General features: G+C 40.6%; 1 protein-coding gene across 4 annotated transcripts in view; it reads left to right on the top strand.

The window, feature by feature from the left end:
• The window catches only part of EVI5 (ecotropic viral integration site 5), a 68,161-nt gene that overhangs the window by 37,408 nt on the left and 10,380 nt on the right, over positions 1 to 20,373 (top strand). For all 4 annotated transcript variants that reach the window (XM_079981316.1, XM_079981317.1, XM_079981314.1 and 1 more), the window contains 6 exons: positions 1,638 to 1,772; positions 3,385 to 3,525; positions 4,253 to 4,411; positions 6,004 to 6,150; positions 7,429 to 7,524; positions 12,781 to 12,876. In XM_079981316.1, the coding sequence (XP_079837442.1) occupies positions 1,638 to 1,772; positions 3,385 to 3,525; positions 4,253 to 4,411; positions 6,004 to 6,150; positions 7,429 to 7,524; positions 12,781 to 12,876 (774 nt within the window). The remainder of the gene's footprint in view (positions 1 to 1,637; positions 1,773 to 3,384; positions 3,526 to 4,252; positions 4,412 to 6,003; positions 6,151 to 7,428; positions 7,525 to 12,780; positions 12,877 to 20,373) is intronic.

Raw genomic sequence — 20,373 nt, 5'->3', positions numbered from 1 at the left:
GTGGCACTGCAATCTCCGCCCCCACCCCTGAAGCTCTATGAAATGTTTTCTCTTTTGGAATGAGTGAAATGCTTTTTGATATGAGATTTTATTCGCTCAAAATGTGTCGTAGGAACGTTTGTTTTCAAATGTAAAGCAGTCCCCACAGCATTAGATAATGGTAAATCCTGGGTACATTGTAGAAACACAGGTCTCTCAGCTCTAATATGCATTTCTACACATGGAGAGTTTTGCTGTTTTCATGAGAAAAGCAGACAGGACTTTTTGTTTTCTTACAATTAGCTGCTTAGAAGCGTGTCTGCTGCACCTCCCCATACCTTTTGCTTGTACAAAAGAAACCTCACTATTCAATCCTGTGCACCAGAATTGGGAAACCTCCAAATGTTGTCCTCCCATCAGCGTTGGGGGGAAATGGGCCTTACTCTGAGTAGGCAGGTATAGAATTGCAGTGTCAAAGTTAGTATATTTTTGATGCTGCTGTTTATACTTACCTGGGCCTAAGTGCCACTAACCGAAAGAAGGGTCTTCTGAGCAAACATCCTTAGAATTTGTCTATAAACATAAATCAACAAAACACGATTCTATATGCTAAGTTGTGGACGGTAGTTTTTCGTTTAAGCAGAAAGTTTAAGTTTGCCAAAATAAGCTTTGCAGATTTAAACACATTCTTTCTCTCCTTCCCGCCCTACGGGGAAAACCAGGAAGAAAATAAATTACCCACATGACTTACATGCCTTCGCTTTTCATACATCTTTCCACTAACCTATAGTGTAAAAAACAATGTGCTATTGTACTGTATTAAATTGTTCTATGCATAACCCTTTGGGATTCTTTCATTAAACTCTATGGTTTATTGGCTGCGACTTGCAGGAAATGGTGACATCTTGAATGCGGCGATGGTGATATCGCTGGTGAAAGGCCTGAGGGAGATCCACCGCAATAACCTTTTAGCTGGATCCTCAGCAACAGAAGCGCAAATGCAGATCTGTTGCCATGAAGAGTAGCTTCCCGCAAGTGCTCTGTGAAGCTCCATTGTGCTTGGAGGAGAATAGCTCTAGCGGCTTTGCCAAATAAAGATGGCCTGGAATTGCAAGGCCCAGCCTTTCATTAGTCACCACAGCAGACTGGCTGACTCAACGTGAACTGTACTTGGGAGAACACAATGACTTAATGGCTAGCTGGCAAAGTAAAAATATTTAATCCTTAAAATAGCCCCTGTTGTATCTTGAAGATTGGGTCTAGTTTGTCAACAGGGACAAACTTGCAGTGGCGCCACAAAATGCTGAAAAGTTCTGACTCACAGGATGACCAAAACTAAACCTCAGAAAACTGGAGGTGTGTTTCCACAGCTTTAAAAAAAGCAACCTGCTCCACTACTTAAACTTCAGGTTTGGGGTATTATAAAAATCACTGTAAAATAGGACTGGTTCCTAAGTTAGCAGGGTTTTTGTTTTTTAGTGTCTGCTCCCTAGTGGGAATAAACTTTGTCTGTATGTAAGTCTGAATGGAAATGCCTGAGGGGGGAAAACCTTCATAGTTCACAGCAGCAGCACCCCTCCCCATTGCATCCTCTTGCTTTCTGAGCACACGTGCACTGCTTCCTCTCATTTAATGCTGAACTTACTCCCTCCATATAGCAAAAGTGCAGCTCCCGCTATAGTGAAGACTTTGTCCTGCAGCTGGAGAAAGAGTTGGTGCAAGCAAGGCTGAGCGAAGCAGAATCCCACTGTGCCTTGAAGGAAATGCAAGACAAGGTTCTTGAGATGGAAAAGGCAAGTCCAAACCAGAATGCTTTGCAGAGTGAAACCGTTTCACGAGTCCTTGGAATTTAACATAACATTCCGTAAAACGTCGGTCCCTTTTGGCACAACTAGATTTAGCATGGGGAGGGCGTGTGTCCTACCCAGAAGCACAGTTTTTTGGGGCACGAGACCAGGCTTTTTCTATTGAAGCTCCCACTTTTAGGAACTCTCCCTAGAGAGGTTCTCTCTTTAAACTTCAGGCAAGCTGTTTTTAGCGTGGGCTATCGTTCTGCTTTCCTGTTTTATCCATATTGAATTCTTGCATGCTGCTACCAGGCCAAGTTTAAGGTGGTGGTGTTGTTCATTGAATTTATATACCGTCCTATACTCTGGGGGGTCTCAGGGCAGTTCACAGAATAAAATCAAGATATAAAACCACCAAATACCTAATAAAAATAAAAACAACAACCCAAGAGCCCCCCCCAAAAAAAAACATTTTAAAAGGGCATAGGATGTAAATCAGATCAACCAAAGGCCTGCTATTAGTATCTAAAGCCCTTAAAAACAAGATCGCCTTATCCTACATGGGCCCGCTTGGCTGCTTCAATCGGCAGAATTGGCACAGAAAACTGTTCTGCTTTTGTAAGAACGCGGGTCGTTTCGTGTGGCAGCACCTGCCCTTCGGAACTCCCTGCCTATTGAGACCAAGCAGGTGAGTTCACTTTACTCTTTTCAAGGCATGCAAAAAATGTTATTGTTTAGACAAACCTACCTAGATGGTAGATGGGACGTGGGTGGCGCTTTGGGTTAAACCACAGAGCCTAGGACTTGCCGATCAGAAGGTCGGCGGTTCGAATCCCCATGACGGGGTGAGCTCCCGTTGCTCTGTCCCTGCTCCTGCCAACCTAGCAGTTTGAAAGCACATCAAAGTGCAAGTAGATAAAATAGGTACCGCTCTGGGGGGAAGGTAAACGGCGTTTCCGTGCGCTGCTCTGGTTCTCCAGAAGTGGCTTAGTCATGCTGGCCACATGACCCGGAAGCTGTATGCCAGCTCCCTCGGCCAATAAAGCGAGATGAGCGCCGCAACCCCAAAGTCGGCCACAACTGGACCTAATGGTCAGGGGTCCCTTTACCCTTTACCTTACCTAGATGCTTAGAAAGTTGAGATAACTTTAACTCGTTTTAATGTTTTAAATTTTGTATGTCTTAGAGCAGGTTTGTATTTCCCTCCCCCCTTGATTTTTATTGTTTTATCTTTTTGTAAACTGCTTTGAGGTTTTACTTTTATTTATTTTTTTACAATCAAGCAGTGTATAAATTTTATGAACTAACTAATAGGTTAGCAGGTCCCCTTCTATAATGATCCTGCTCAAGATAGAGAGTTTTGTTTCACTGAAACTTTAAGCCCATTGATCCATTGCATTTTCATTTGTGAAGATTTTAATGTCCTTCAGGTTTTTTTTGGGGGGGGGCATTCTTTCTGCGCTTTGTATTCCTGAAATGCCACCTCAAAAAGTATTACGCAGTGGCAAGAGGTTTGAGCTAGATGGCCCTTGCGTTTCTTTCACTTACGTCACATATCGTTTAATGCAAAAAGCCTGCCTTATACTCTCGGTTTCTTAAGAGCTTGTTTTGTTTGCAGAGGAACAGCTCCTTCCCTGATGAGAACAATATTGCTAGACTTCAAGAAGAATTGATTGCAGTGAAACTAAGAGAAGCAGAAGCTCTAATGGGTCTAAAAGAACTTAGACAACAAGTTAAAGATTTGGAGGAACACTGGCAGGTAAGGCTATAGACCAAGCCCTAAGACCTAGGGCTAAAGTTGATTCAACAATGCATTGTGTAAACTGGACTTACAGAGAGCTAGTGTACAAGAGGGATGTTTGAAGAGGCTGGGGATCATGAGAAGAGACCGCAAATGAATGAGTCCTAGTTGCAGAGAGCCCCTGCCATTCATTTTGATCCCCTGTTTAGCAAATGCAGGTTTTTACATTTGCCTCTGCAGCTGAGAATAGCTATAAACTTTCTGCGAAATAGGCGGTTTTCTGTGTAAGCAGAATGTCTTGAAGCTTATTTACTCAGAAGTAACTTCTACTGAGTAGTTCAATGAGAGTAACACCCAAGCAGCTATACATTATAATCTTAGAGTGGCTTTTAGTCATCAATTGCCAAGGACTTCAAATAATGCTGTCTTAAGCAGTTTAAACATTATTTTGGAGTGAGAAAATATGGAGAGACAGTAGATATTTCAATGCCTGGGCATTTTTTTAAATCATTAGCAAAAACATTCAAGATATTGACGTGCCTTTTTGTCCTTATGAGTATATGTACAGTTTAGTGCTCAGCTGCTGAAAATTTGCTGCTTTAATCTCTGTGTTCCATATTTTTCCTGCTTTTGGTTACTCAAGTTGAATGAATTCTCCTGCATCCTTATGCCAGTTGAAGATTTATTACTATTTTTTATTTTAATTCAAGTTGGGGATTTTGTTAAAACATAGCAATGTTTTCAGCGCCATCTAGTTCGCACTACCGGGAGGTGGAAAGACCCCCCTAAAAAGAACGCTGTAAATGAACTGCAAGATGAACTCATGACCGTCAGGCTCCGAGAAGCAGAAACACAAGCTGAGCTGAAAGAAGTAAAGCAAAGGATGATGGAAATGGAAACACAGGTAAGGGCATCTTCACCCAGAGGAAACTGAATGTCAGGTACTGCATGGAAATAACTCCCTAAGTATGAAAACCACTTGCATATCTAAACGTAGTATATTAGGTTTGGAACTGGGAAGTATAGAGCTCTGTCCATTGAGAGCAGACCCAGTGAAATTAATGGACATTACTAACTTGGGTCTATTAATTTCAATAGGTTTACTTTGAGTAGATCTTAGTCAGATCCAATGTATAAATTCGAAGTGCAACTAATGTCTGAAGGATGCTGGCAATGACCAGTAGAGAAGAGAATTCTTTAATGATACTATTGTACTTTCTAACCTGTAATAAATAGTGTGGGGAGTTTGTCCAATCTTGAAAATGTGGTGCCACTTTTAAAGTCACTTAGAATATAGTGAGGTCAGACTGACACATCATACCTAAACTGGTCTAAAAAATTGATTAGTGGGTGGAAGTATGTGGATTCTTAGGCAATATGTTTTGTTGGCGTGAAACTGTGTTTTGATCCAGCTTCTCCTGCCAATATATGCTCTCTGGCAACAAAAGCGCTAAGACATTCATATCTTCCATATAAAAGGTAGCGAATAACCGTAAGGCAAAACATAAAAACTAAATTAAAATAGCAGAGAACAACAACGAGAAGCAGCTGTTAAAACAATTGAGCAGCCTCCATCAGTAAAAATAACTGTAGCATTTTAATAAACAGATCAGTACCGAAACTAAAAACCCATCCGTGATTGCACCAATCTATTTAATATTATTTTATCTGTTATGCAGCAAAAAGTCGCTGGTTTCCACAATACTTTCAGCCTGTAGGGGGTGCAATTGTTCTATCTGATCACATGTGCAATATGTGTCATAAGAGAGAGGTGTGTTTTTGTTGAGTACAAATATCTTCTTTTGAATAAGCAGCACATTCATATAAGCGGCACACACACAAAACAAGTACATCAAAAAATACTGCTAAGTGTAACTTTTCGTTCTTGAGTGGGTACTAGTACACCACCGAGTAGGGATTGTTATCCTCCACTCGCCTGAAAGCAGGGAAAAAACACCAACGCTTAGAGAAACTTCTAAGTTGCTCCTCCCTTAAGAGTAACAGCTGGGTTTTTTCTCTGCCTTCCTTGAAGTAGACCTTTCTTTCCACTGGTGCTATTCTGACTGTTTATGGTTTATTTGTGTGATTGTTGTTTCTATTTTGTAGTGAATCCTGTTTTTGTTGGGGTTTTTTAGGTTTTTCCTCTGTACGAGTGAGTCTGTTTTTCCCATTTGGTGTCTGTCTTTTGTTGTTGTTGTTGTTGTTGTTGGAATTAACTTTCCATCAATTCTGACCCTTTTCCTCAATTAATTCACTGTTACTGATTAATTATAGTCCCCCCCCCAAAAAAAAGTTTTTTCACAGTTAATAGATTGGGACTGACCAAACCGTTGCAGAAGCAAGTAAATGATCATTGTCTTGCTTTGCTAGTGGAAGTTACAACCCTTAGGTTTGCACTAGCTTTCACATAGTTACTACTGCAAATGTATAAGAAGACTGAGGTCAAGGCTAACGTAATCCCTCTTTCTCCCCCTTGTTATCGCTCCTAAACATCAGAACCAGATAAATAGCAACCATTTGCGGAGGGCAGAACAAGAGATTTCCAGTTTGCAAGGGAAGGTCCAGTATCTGTCTGCTCAGAACAAAGGACTTCTGGCTCAGCTGACCGAATCAAAGCGAAAGCAGGCAGAGATTGAATGCAAGGTAACCCAAAACAGAAATGCAGAGAACACTATCTGTGCACTTTAAAACCAAGATATCTTGGGAGAACTAGCAAATTCTACCTGCAAGCTTTCCCAGGATGGATATTGGATTTCTATTACAGAATTGTATTAAACAAGCTGACATCACGTTTGATTTTTAAAACCCTTTCACTTTATGATTAAGAGAGTTGTGTATTTCTGTACTCACAGTGGCGTAGCGTGGGTTGTCAGCACCCAGGGCAAGGCAAGTAATTTGCACCCCCTAACCCTGAGTGAGCCAGGTAGGGGCAGAGAGCTGCGAGTGCGAGCGTGCCCCCCCCCGATGTTGCGCCCGGTGCGGCCGGCCCCCCCTGCACCCCCCACGCTATGCCACTGTGTACTCAGGGTGTTTGCCTTATATTTGTAAAATGCAAGTTGTTCAGTTCAATTTCAGTGTTTTGATGAATTACAGAATCCATTGTAAGCAGAGGTGCCATAGGCAAAAATCTAAGGACATTTGGTGATTTCTGGCACCATTTATCATCCTAAAACTAGTCATCGCCTTACATTTTAATCGTGCACTGTTTGTAAGGGGACTTTCCGGGAGTGTGTATATTCATTTGCGACAACTGGGTGTAATGTACAGTTTTATAATATACCTTGAGGGCTAAGCAAATGCTAATTGGATGCCTGTTTATGTCGAGGATGTGCCTCTGAAGACAGGATGAGATTCTGCATTGTACAGTTCGTTTCCTGTTTTTAATTATTTGTCCCTTTTTATTGTGCTTCTTGTGCACGTACCCTCACACACATGGGAAAAGCAGAAATGTAACACGTAGGGGACAGACCGTCTTTTACTACTTCAGACCGCAGAAGTGCAGAGCAGGGTGTATCTTCAGCATGCATTAATTTTTTTGTATGTTTTGAATGCTGGAAAGAGAACTGCAATGGCAAATGTAACTTTAGAGGCTGCCTTCAGTTGCACATTCTCCTTGGCGATAGAGCAGCATCATTCAAAAATGTTATATATATCCTTGTATTCACAGACTGCCTATCCTTGCTTACTAAAACCTCACAGGTCAAATTGTTTTAAAGGGGGGGATCTTGGGGGAGGAGAGTCCGCAACACCAATAAATCATTAATATTGTTGTATTTATTTTGATAGCATGGTCAGTCAGTCTCTTGAAGTAGCTTCTTGAATGAATTTAGAGCAAAATCAGTTTTTCCTTAAATGTGAGTCAGCTTGCTACCTGTAACTTACTTGGAATCACTTTTTTTCTGAACTTTTTCTATTCCCTAGAATAAAGAAGAAGTCATGGCTGTAAGGCTCCGAGAGGCAGATAGCATAGCAGCTGTGGCAGAACTCCAGCAACATATTGCAGAACTAGAAATCCAAGTAAGAGTGTAAACCATTCCCTTTGTTCCCTTTGTTTTTCACTTCCTAACACTTTGTGTTTTCACTCTTTTCCCCTTCAGTTTGACACACGTTGGGTAACTTTTTAACATTTCCTCTCAGTGTAGAAATAATTCTGCCTGCCCTTTACACCCGTTTACGAAATTGGCGACAGGGTTCCATTACCCTTATGTGTGAGCTCCCCTTTAGATATTGAGGGATGCGGGTGGCGCTGTGCGTTAAACCACAGAGCCTAGGGCTTGCCGATCAGAAGGTTAGTGGTTCGAATCCCCGCAACAGGGTGAGCTACCGTTGCTTGGTCCCTGCTCCTTCCCACCTAGCAGTTCAAAAGCACATCAAAGTGCAAGTAGATAAATAGGTACCGCTCCAGTGGGAAGATAAACGGCGTTTCCATGTGCTGCTCTGGTTCGCCAGAAGCGGCTTAGTCATGCTGGCCACATGACCCAGAAGCTGTACACTGGCTCCCTCGGCCAATAAAGCGAGATGAGCACCGCAACCCAAGAGTCAGCCATGACTGCACCTAATGGTCAGGTGTCCCTTTACCTTTTTTATGCTGATATTATTTATTTATTATTAAATTGATACCCTGCCCAAAGGAGCCTTGTAATCATTGTTCACTCCTACCCTACAACTTAAATTCTGCTTTTTTAAAAATAAAAAGTATAATATATTTTATTTTTATTTACTTCGTTTCTTCCAAAATGCACACGGTTTTCCTTCTCTTGGTAACCACCCTGCCAGGTACATTAAGCTGAGAGAAGAGGGTGACTCTCCCAAAGTCACCTAGCCAGCTTATGTGGAAATTTGAACCTCAGCGTCCCAGGTCCTAGTCTTATGTTCTAACCATGCTACGCCACACTGATTCACTGACCACTTGGAATACTACCGCAGAGAAGTGCTTTTCAGTGGTCTTTGTTAAGACACTTGACTGATGGCTCAGTAGTCAAAAGTAGGCAGAAGTGAGTGGACTTGCATATAGGTATATTCAAGTCTTCGGAGTGTGTTAAACATAGCATTGGGACTGTACATACACAACAGTTCTGATGTACAGTCGTACCTCAGGTTACAGACGCTTCAGGTTACAGACTATGCTAACCCAGAAATATTACCTTGGGTTAAGAACTTTGCTTCAGGATGAGAACAGAAATCACGCGGCGGCAGCGAGAGGCCCCATTAGCTAAAGTGGTGACTCAGATTAAGAACAGTTTCAGGTTAAGAATGGACCTCTGGAACAAATTAAGTTCTTAACCCAAGGTATCACTGTAGTTCTTTAGCTGCTGGGGTGGGAAGACTTGCTAAGCATGACAATGTACACGAAGTGGGCAGGGCCTATTGAGACATACACTTGGGACATGGGTGGCGCTATAGTCTAAACCACTGAGCCTCTTGGGCTTGCCGATCAGAAGGTCAGCGGTTTGAATCCCCACGTCGGACTGAGCTCCCATTGCTCTGTCCCAGCTTCTGCCAACCTAGCAGTTCAAAAGCATGCCAGTGCAAGAAGAGAAATAGGTACCGCTGTGGCGGGAAGGTAAACGGCATTTCCGTGCACTCTGGCTTCCGTCACGGTGTTCCATTGTGCCAGAAGCGGTTTAGTCATGCTGGCCACATGACCCAGAAAGCTGTCTGTGGACAAACGTCAGCTCCCTCAGCCTGAAAATGAGATGAGCGCCGCAACCCCATAGTCACCTTGGACTCGACTTAGCCGTCCAGGGGTCCTTTATTGCACTTACTGACTGAGAAGACATTGCTAAACTGTGTCTTAAAACACAGCACTTAATTTGATTATTAACAATAGTTATAACGTTGCGAGTATAGCATTGACTTGCCTCAAAACAATTTCTCTGAGGAAGCCACAGAGCTTTCCTTTTAAGTCAAACTTCTGTGAAGATTCTGAAACCAAAATCCTGGCGGCCACTTCCTACCCTGCCAAAATCTAATTGCTGCTTCTATCTAAGCATAAGGAACTCAAATCCCTTCAGTGATACACTACTTCAAGTCTTATAAAATTGCAGCAAAGTACAGTGGTACCTCGGGTTAAGTACTTAATTCGTTCCGGAGGTCTGTTCTTAACCTGAAACTGTTCTTAACCTGAAGCACCACTTTAGCTTATGGGGCCTCCTGTTGCCGCTGTGCCACCGGAGCACAATTTCTGTTCTCACCCTGAAGCAAAGTTCTTAACCTGAAGCACTATTTCTGCGTTAGCAGAGTCTGTAACCTGAAGCGTATGTAACCTGAGGTACCACTGTATTTTATGTGCAGTGTGCCTGCTGCTCAGAAGCCTATAGTTCATAGCTCTTTCTTAAAACTGTTCCAGATTTATTCACTTGTTTATAATAATAAAAAAATACTTATATACTACATTTTTTTAAAGGCAAAGCTGTGTACAACAAACATATATGCACACACGATAAAAAGATTGCAATTGAAAACACAAACTGCTAGCTAACTTCTTCGTCGGGAGGCATACGAAAGATGCAATGGAAAAATAATTGTATTAGATGCATTTCTTCTTCAAAGTAGTTTTACACATTTGAGAATCTAGGAGTTCTACTTTCAGGGTCAGAGCTGGGTCATAGCAATTACCTTAAAGCATACAGCTTTCTGTGAAGAGTTTAGGTGTAAGTGTAAGTGTAAGACATGTTGGCATTAAACATCTAAAGTGCCCCTAGTATCGCTACACCCACATTACTACGGAAATTACAGTCAAGTCCCTAATTTAAATCACATTTTAGAGAGCTTGTCGGGGGGATTAGCTAAAAGTGTTGGGTTCTCCCCCCCTCCCAAAAAAAAAAAGAAATCCCAAGCAAAACAGAGGTGAGGGTTTAATTTATGCTTTATGTGGATACAACTAACATGTCCATCTCTGGCAGTATTTTCTGAACTTGGGTCTCCAGCTGTTTTTGGACTACAATTCCCATCATCCCTGACTGCTGGTCCTGCTAGCTAGGGATGATGGGAGTTGTGGTCTAACAACAACTGGAGACCCAAGTTTGGGAAACGCTGATCTACGGTAATTTGAATACTTTCATATTTTAAAATACTACCATATTTTTCCATGTATAAGACACCCCCAAGTATAAGACTAGACCCTATTTTTTTGAACCCCAAATTAAGAGGATTTAATTGAGAGCATTTACACTGATACCAGGATCTCAATCTTCTTCTTCTTTTACATATATAAATTAGTCAAAAGAGTGTGTGTGTGTATATAATCTGTTAATAGGTTTTTTCATGCTTTTTAAAGTACAAAAAGTTAAACTTCACACAAGAAATCTGCTGTTGCTTCTGTTTGTCAGTGTTCAGGTTTAGCATGTTCTGCAGAACAAATTTATCTGTGGCCTCCAGCATTCACTTTTAAGGAAAAACTAAAGGCACCTTCCCAACAGTAAACTCTTACCTTTCATGGGAAGAAGCCTGTCTTTATATCTTATAGCACCTTTCTTTAATATCCAGGACTTGCAGAGTTCTAAAGAGAGAATTTCTATTTTTGCAATTACAGGAAACTCTTGTTGTACTCTTCAGCAGTGTGATGCGTTTTCTGAAAAACTAAAATGAATCATCCCAGTCACCCAAAGGCCATGCATCCCCCACAACTGCCCTAATGAATAAACTTAATTTATGTGTTCAGTGTAAAATGTCATCACCATGTAATAGCAAAAGTTCATAAAGCAGACCAAACTGAGAAAAGGCTGCAAGATAGCTTAGCTTCCACAACCCATTTTTCCCAACTTAACTATGGATAATCCGATTAGTTAGCTATGAAATAAGAGCATGTCTGTTTTCCCCAAAGGTGAGCATGATTCATGTGCCACCAAGCTTTCAGAAGAAGTCAGAATTCCCCATCTCTCATGGCCAAGCCTTTGGCAAGCAGCCCCCCCCCCCCGCTAAACCTATATAGAATCTCTCCTTTCTGTGGCTTCTGTGGCTACCAAAAACAGAAGCATACAATTAAGTATTTGTGCACTTTCTAAAAATTACATTTTGATTAACAAACCAGACTTATCCTGAGGGATCAGCGTGCTTGGTTTCGAAACCTATTGCATATCGGAGTTGTGGCCATTGATTTCAATGGATCTACTCTGAGTGAAAGGTAGTTGATATTCCACTCTATTCTGCAGTGGCCAGACCACACCTGGAGTACTGTGTCCAGTTCTGGGCACCACAATTTAAGAAGGATGTTGACAAGCTGGAACGTGTGCAGAGGAGGGCAACCAAGATGATCAAGGGTCTGGAAACTAAGCCTTATGGGGAGTGCTTGAAGGAACTGAAAGAAAGGAGATTCCGACTGAACATTCGGAAAAACTTTCTGACAGTAAGAGCTGTTCAGCAGTGGAACAGACTCTAACAAGAGGTGGTGGACTCTCCTTCCTTTGAGGTTTTTAAGCAGAGGTTGGGTGGCCATCTGTCATGGATGCTTTAGCTGAGATTCCTGCATGGCAGGGGTTTGGACTAGATGACCCTTGGGGTCCCATTCAACTCTGATTCTATGAACACTAATAATGTAACCCAGCTATATTTCAGGAAAGTATAAATTACTTCCAAAATATGAAAAACAAGTCAGAAAAGTTTTAAGGTTTATATGGCATTAAATAAAGAATGTTGGTTATATGAGGCTGATCCCACAGATTTGGGGCTAATTAAAATACATTGTGTTTTTTTGCTGTGTTGAAGTCAGGTTTGATAAGAATAATTGATTACTATTCTATTGTTAAAAGGTTTTGAAATAGATTCTTTCTCCCAACCGCTACCTTTTTACTTTAATTTTACTTTCTACTCCTTTTAAATGTGTTTATGGGAGGTGGCTGGGGATATTAGTTGGTTTGTTTTTTTGTTCCTGTTTTTATCATGTATTTTGTGCTTTTATATAGTTTTTTTGTGAACTGCCCTGAGTTCTGCGGGTGAAGGGTAGTATTATTATTTCTGAAATAGAATGCATGTTCGTATTCTGTTTAAATTCTGTTTTTTTAATGTAGTTATAAGCATGGTTTTTTTTTAATAATAAAGAAAACAAAGGTAATACAGTACATTATATAAATCTGGAAAGCTCTGGGTGGTATCCAGTAAGTCATACTTGGAGCAGATCTGTGGAAATCTATAACTTAATTCATTGATTTCAGTGGTGTATTCTAAGTATGATGTTATCTTCTGAATCCACCTTTCTGAAATAGTATAAAAGGGAATATAGTATTACCTGATCAACCTTTTTTTTTTTTTTTTTTTACATCTTTTCTGGAACAGAAAGAAGAAGGGAAATTTCAAGGACAGCTTAATAATTCCGACTCAAGTCAGTATATCCAAGAACTGAAAGATCAGATAGCAGAGCTCAATCATGAGGTAAGCCAAAGATTATAATTTTTGCTCACTTTTGTTTCTTTTAGTTATCTTGAACCACTTGGTTTATGTGGGGCTTTTTTGCTGATCGTAGGTAATTACTGTTTCAGTGTTTTTAACATTCTTCATTTAATGATTCCTCATGACTTAATAACATCCATAATCTGACAGTGTTTTGGAACATCTAACCCAACTGAATTAAGAATTATGAATTGTAAGAATTATGTGCGTTAGAGGTGTAATAGTCCAGTAACATTTGATTTATTTAGATTTTTCATCTTAAGAGGCAGTTGCCTGTATGTGAAATAAATTTCCACCAGTTCTTGCATTGAAAATAAAACAGCTTTTAGTTTTTAAATGACTTTACTATTTCAGTCCTATTTTTTTATGCATTTCCACTCTTAACGTGAATGTTCATCTATCTGTATTCTTTCCTTTCTGCCATCAAGAAACGTGATATACTTGTACAAATGATATATTTTGTGCGAAAATATCACTGTTCTAAAATGTAGCAGCAGTACATGTTGTCCAAAACATGAACATAGTAGATTTCAACAGAAGCAGCTGGGAGATGCAGCTTTGTCGCTGATGTGTATGAATAATCGTACAAATCAGCAATCATTCAGAGGTGCCTGGGACTTCTGTATGGCCCATCTCACTTGAGATTATAGCAGAATTCCTGCTTTGCCTTTTTATCAACAGCACCTTTAACAATCGTTAAACTCACTTGAGAAATCAATATCCAACCATCTTGCATTAAACATTTATACTCCAATCCAGCTAAGGACATCTGTGCATACAAACAGCCTACAGGTGCATATCACTTGCTGGTGGAATCGGAACTGTGGACATACAGTAAAGATTCAGATATGCATCTGAAATGAATTTGCATCCATGTAAGGATGCAGTCTAACTGCCCTGCCCTGCTGTGAATGGGATCCATATCCAGACGCCCATTCTAATACTGGGAGTTGCAGGTTAAGAGCTTATTTTATGTGCGAGTTCAAGCAAGTGTTTGCAGTCCAGTACCTGCTTGGAAAGCAATTTGTAAAATTTTGTAAAACAAAAGACAGTGAATTTTCTCACTTGGTGGACATGTGAAAAAAGGAAAAAATATTGGGACATGATATATAACGAAATGAAAAAACTATTTAAATACACTTTCCCAAAGAAACCAGAAGCAGTAAATCTTGTGATGTGGATGCAGTGTAAATAAGAAACTGTAAGAAAAGATTTGAGACATGAAAACCGTTGAAGGGATGGAAGGAAGTCCGGGCGCAATAAGACGCAGGGTAAATAAGAAGACATACAAATTTTTGAATGTAAGAGTATTTTTTTATTTGTTGTTGTTACAAAAAAGCAATAAAAAGTATTTGAGGGAAAAAAGGAAAGCGATTTGGACTGTGGGGGAGAGAGGTATTTCCCAATGTATACAGTGGTATATCGGGTTACAAACTTAATTCGTTCCGGAGGTCCATTCTTAACCTGAAACCATTCTTAACCTGAGGCGCTCTTTCGCCAATGGGGCCTCCCACTGCCACTGCACCGCAGCCGTGCGATTTCCGTTCTCATCCTGGGGCAAAGTTTGTAACCCGAGGTACTATTTCCTGGTTAGTGGAGTCTGTAACCCAAAGCATTTGTAACCCGAGGTACCACTGCATAAGAATTGCAGCCTACATCCTATAATTCTATTCTTTTGCATATTTAATTTTTTAAAAAACCTCCTAATAATTGAAGAGTAGTTTGAGAATAAGGAAGAATAGTGGCCGTGTCCCATTGTACAGTGTGGTTTATTCCCAGATAAACAAGCCTAGGAACGCAGCTTTTTCGTCAGATTAATACTCTGCTTCTGTGATACTCTGTGGAAAATTAGGACCTGCTAATGTTTACACTTCACTTTTATTTTCTCTTTTGGAGTTGTTCAGGATGACAACACACATTTTTCTGCGTTACATAAACACCTTATATTGAATCTTAATGCAATTTTGGGATTCCAAGAATTTCAGACCTGACTTTTGTAAACAGGTATAAAATTTATAGATCGTCTTTTGAAGTCTCGAAACCCAGAGGGAGAGCTAGAGAAGACATCCTAGGCAGATGGATGTGGGCAGTTATGAGTTTTACTCAGCATTCCATCCCAAACATGGCATTGTTCCCCTGAGACAACGAAATGTCATAACTTCAAAGGGATGTAATTTAATTTAATATATTTTAAAAAAATATGGAAGCAGGAATTTCCTCAGAATCGCACTCTGACTTGTAGTGTGTATCTTACACAACTCTATACTCAATAAATGCAAATAATAAAAAAAATTGCCCTCCAAACGATTAATGGTCCCTCTCACTTTGCTTCTCTAAACATTCATAGGCATTCTATGGTTGACCTTGTAAGCTAATCTTCCTTTTAAAGTTGTGGCATACACAATGCAACCACAACCTTTTGGCCAACTGAATGAGGGAGACATTCACAGATGACTCAGCAAAACATGGGAAAGAAATAGAAGTTACTTTAGTGTGCATGCCTGCAATTTTCAAGTTTGAAAGACAAATCAATGTATGGTACTCCTGATCTTGAAAAAACAAAAAACAAAAAAAATCTGGTCCTGTTAATATTTTAAGCTACTATAAATAGGATACATCAAAGTTTTACCTGTTGAAGATCTGCCCTAATGTGTATTTATATTATTATGAGGTGCTCCACTTAACAAGTCACATTAACACACACACACCCCAAGCTTCCCCTCCCACTCCATACAACTACTAACCTAACTTTTCACCTTCCCAACCCTATTTTTGAAGCCACTTCTCTCTTCTGTTCTTCATCCCTTCACTTTTGGACAGGCCTTCACAAAAATCTTCACTATAAGCAAAAATTGTTTGGGGTGGGGGTTCATTTAAAACATTTTATCCAGCCTTCCATTAAAATTTTCCCAAGGCACCTAACAATTTTTTTAAAAAAAACCCAAAAGAAGAAATTGAAATGTTTGTATACAAGAGTTACAACAATGTTTAAAAACCAGCAGTATACAGCAGGTAGAGCATTTATTTATTTATAAACTGCTGACCCAAAAAGTCCTAAGTGGTCGATAAATAAAGTTATAAAGCACGGCTAAAATCCACAAAACAATAAAAAATAAATATATATAAAAGTATCATCATTAAAAGCAAAGGATACAATACATAAACCTTTAAAAGTAATTATAGATAACTAAATCATGTGTCTGGATGGAGTTGACCTAAATGGAAGTTCTTAGGAAGACCAAGTGAATTATCAATTTTGCACCGAAAAGTTAGCAAAATAAGGCACCACATGAATGCCCCAGATCATGAAATAGTCTCTGCTAAATAATTGGTAGCGAAACTATACCAGTGGTGCCAGTAGAGTAGGTGGTGTCTGTAGGTGGTGTCTGTGAAAAATTGGGAAGGTCTTTGGGCTTAATAAGGCCTGCCCTTTTGCTTGTCTTTCCAAAATTATATTCAGTAGATGCAAAATAATAAGATGACTGTGTGTGAGGGCTTTCTGTCCTGTGTAGTGCAGACTAGAGTGCCATTATCTCATGTTTTGGACTAAACATGTGGCACATTTGCCCAAAAGATTGACTAATGATTTCCATCTACTCTTAAGATAGGGTTACACACCCAGAATTTGGCCTTCAGAAACAGCGTATGGGCGAAAATCTCTGAAATGTCCTGGAATATCCAGACGTAACCCATGTCACAAGTGTGGATTTTTGGCGAATTTCATTTAAAAAGTAGCTCAGAAACTTCATTTTTTAAAGATTTTGCAAAACAAAAAAACACCCCAACAGCTCAACAACTTTTGTGTCTGGATTTTCACTTTTTGAAATATGGCAACCCTACTTAAGATGGCTTTCCACTCGATGCACAACTGTTCTTGGCCACTGTTATGTTCTACAAAGGCAAGGCCACAACTGCTTTGAAATGGTTGTTGTTTATGAAAAGCTGAAGAAGGGAGGGATACACAAAAGGAGCACCTGCTTTTTGTGCTTCCTGCTTGACATATAGATCAGGCATATTGGCTTCATTGCCACTATTGTTCCATGCGTAGAAAGGAAGGTGCATTGGAACGATCATCAGTTCAAACTGGGTCTTGAAGGGGTCAGCGGAACAAATATCTAGACAGCCTCATCCAGTCTGGACTAAAATAAACTGTTGACTGTGTTAGAGTATATTCTCTCACTTGCATTAGTTCCCAGTTCATACTGATTGATTTATAAACTGCCTAAACTGCCCGGCAGGGTGGGGAGTGGGGAGTTCCTGTTGCTTCTTTATATGCTCTGTATTCCTAAACAGTTGTCTTGGCTTCCTGTTGGATGTTGCAAGGAACAAATGTGCAGTGTAGATTACAAGAGTGGTGCGTAAGATTAGAACTGATAGCCTTTCTCACACAAGCTTAACAGACCACAAAATACTTTGGGAGCCAGAAGCAAGGAATGGTGGCTTCTAGTTGTAGAGTTGAAGAAGAACTTTGGAACTGTGTAAAAAAAAATACGTTTGTGTCGTACAGTTTTCTGTGTCTGCTGTAGTTCCACGATATGCAGATTCTGACCCTTTCCGTCTTCTGATAGTATTTTCCTGTACAACAACAGTAGCTAGTTTCTGCATTGTAAATCTCATGGCAGTAATACCTGATTTATAATGCTGAGCGACTCTTCGAAGGGAGAGCCAAAAGCAAATGTTTGCTATTGTGCGTTTTTGCAGAATTAATTGAACCTCCAGTTTCAGATGGTGAAGTAGTGAGGCTCCATCCGATACCTTGTTCTGAAAACTTTTCTATTCTGAAACAGCCCCTCCTATATTTTTCCAGTTCAAAAATTGTTGGATTCTGTGATGTCCTCAATTAGGATTGAGTATTGCATGGACTGCGTGCAGTATTTGTTCCTGCAATTAAATGGATACATTATGTAATATTATTTACATATCGGTATTGATATTTATGGGACGTGGGTGGCGCTGTGGGTTAAACCACAGAGCCTAGGACTTGCCGATCAGAAGGTCGGCGGTTTGAAGCCCCGTGACGGGGTGAGCTCCCGTTGCTCAGTCCCTGCTCCTGCCAACCTAGCAGTTCGAAAGCACCTCAAAGTGCAAGTAGATAAATAGATACCGCTCCGGCGGGAAGGTAAACGGCGTTTCCGTGCGCTGCTCTGGTTCGCCAGAAGTGGCTTAGTCATGCTGGCCACATGACCCGGAAGCTGTATGCCAGCTTCCTTGGCCAATAAAGTGAAGTGAGCTCCGCAACTCCAGAGTCGGCCATGACTGGACCTAATGGTCAGGGGTCCCTTTACCTTTACCTTTTTATTGATATTTATAAAAGTATATTTACTAATATTTCACACGCTTAGTATCATTTCTTGTGAGAAGAGTAACTGCATGCAATAGACCTTGTCTAGTCTTCCTCCTTTAGCCTGTGCAAGCAATAATAGTGATTTAAAAGTAGTTCCCGGCTGTAGCCCGGGGAAAAATATTCTTGCTGGTGGTTCATATGCACTCACCCCAACCCCTATATGCACAGCACAATTTCATATAATCAGCCCCAAAGAATCCCCTATTTATGGCCCCTGGTTGCCTTGCCTTCTTTTGCTCTCAGGCAGCTGTCACATAAGGGGAGATGAGATAAGCTGGGGCCCAAAACTGCTCAGGTAGGGTCTGTGATAAGAAGGGAATGCTTCTTAGCTAAATAACATGTAAACAATCGTCGTTGTGTGTCATTGACTTTCAACCACACCAAAAACAATTGCTTGGCTTATTCAGATAGGAAGTTTTTCGCAAGAAAGAAAGATAGATTGCACTTTCTTCTTCTCCAGCATCAGAGCTCGAGGCTCATTCTTGCTATCTTCATGCACCTTATGCTCTAACCCATCTGATATTTCTGTCCTAACAACCTAATGCAAACGGTAACAGATTCTGATAGAGGCGCTATCTCGCCTTCAGATCGCACTTCTCTTGAACTAACTCAAGATGGACTTAATGAAGATCGACATTCAGCTGCAGATCAAATGCCCTGCTTTTAAACGATTCCGCTTGTAAAAATGAAATTGTAAACACTAAGTAATTACTCATGGATAAATAATTCAGACCATATATGCAAAGGGCCACCTTGGGATGAGGCTGAATAGTGGGAGCATATGTAGGGACCTGCTTTCCTGATCTGGTCATGGTGACATGTGCCTTAGTTACATCACACTTGGGTTTGTGTAGTATACAATATACATAGGGCTGCTTATGAAAAGAGCACCAAACTATAAGCAGTCCAGACTGTGGCAGCTGTTAACAGGGAGCATATAACTCCATTATTGAAGCAGCCGCACTGGCTCCCAGTTTTGTTCCTGATGAAGTGCTGATGTAGAGTCTTAAAAGCTGTCCATGGTTTGGGGCCAGGGTTTCCAGAGGACCTTCCACTCCCATACCAGCCTACCCATGTATTTAGATCTTCATCAGATGCTGGAGCAGCCTGCCTGGAGAGGTGGATCCACAACTATGGCTTCCTGGCAGCAGAATCACTGCCGCTTAACAGTGTCAAGCTCTGGTCTGCCAGGTTGGCTCCACTGGGGCACTCATGTACAGTGGTACCTCTGGTTAAGTACTTAATTCGTTCCGGGGATCCGTTCTTAACCTGAAACTGTACTTAAGCTGAAGTACCACTTTAGCTAATGGGGCCTCCTGCTGCCGCCGCACCACCAGAGCACAATTTCTGTTCTCATCCTGAAGCAAAGTTCTTAACCTGAAGCACTATTTCTGAGTTAGCGGAGTCTGTAACCTGAAGCGTATGTAACCCGAGGTATCACTGTATTTCCAACATGGTTGTTTTTCTCATTCTTCCCTCCAGTAGTGATACTACTACTGGAAAGCTGTTGATGGCAGCTCTGTCTCGCTGGGCAAGCTTGTTATGACCAGAGATTTTCTTGTGTTTCCCCAGAAGTGTCCTTAGTTGGGAGCAGGAAAGGACCTTTTTCAGTCACTGCACCCAGGCTCTGCAATTTCTCTCAAGGGAGGATCATCTTCTTGCCCATCATAAATTGCCTTCTACTGGTTGGCTAAACATTTCTGTTTAGAAGGCTTTTGGGGGCTTGTATGGCTTTTAAATTCCTGTAGTGATCTCTCAATAATAATAATAATAATAATAATAATAATAATAATAATACATGTACTGCTGAAAGATGCCCAGGTACATTAATATCTGCTTTGCAATTTTTTTGTTCCGCTTTTAGTAACTTGATCATTTTGTTCTACTGAGTTTGATTTAAGAGTGCCAACTTCCTTGAAAAAAGGGCTTAAATGTGCTAAATAAAACTTAGACTTCAGGAAATAGTATTCTAGAGAACTAACCAGACTTACCCAGGAAACTGAACTAAAGGAATCTCAGTCAGAAAAGTTACTAGCAGAATAAACCTTAAATAAGTGGAAAATCCCATCTAGAGTGAGGTTCCTATTTTTATTTTCCACAGAATGACTCCCTAAGTCAAAGTTAAATTACTTGAG

This window comes from Podarcis cretensis, assembly GCF_951804945.1.
Source record: "Podarcis cretensis genome assembly, chromosome: 6".
Taxonomy (NCBI): domain Eukaryota; kingdom Metazoa; phylum Chordata; class Lepidosauria; order Squamata; family Lacertidae; genus Podarcis; species Podarcis cretensis.
The sequence above is the reverse complement of the archived record's forward strand: the minus strand, read 5'-3'. Positions and strand labels throughout refer to the sequence as shown.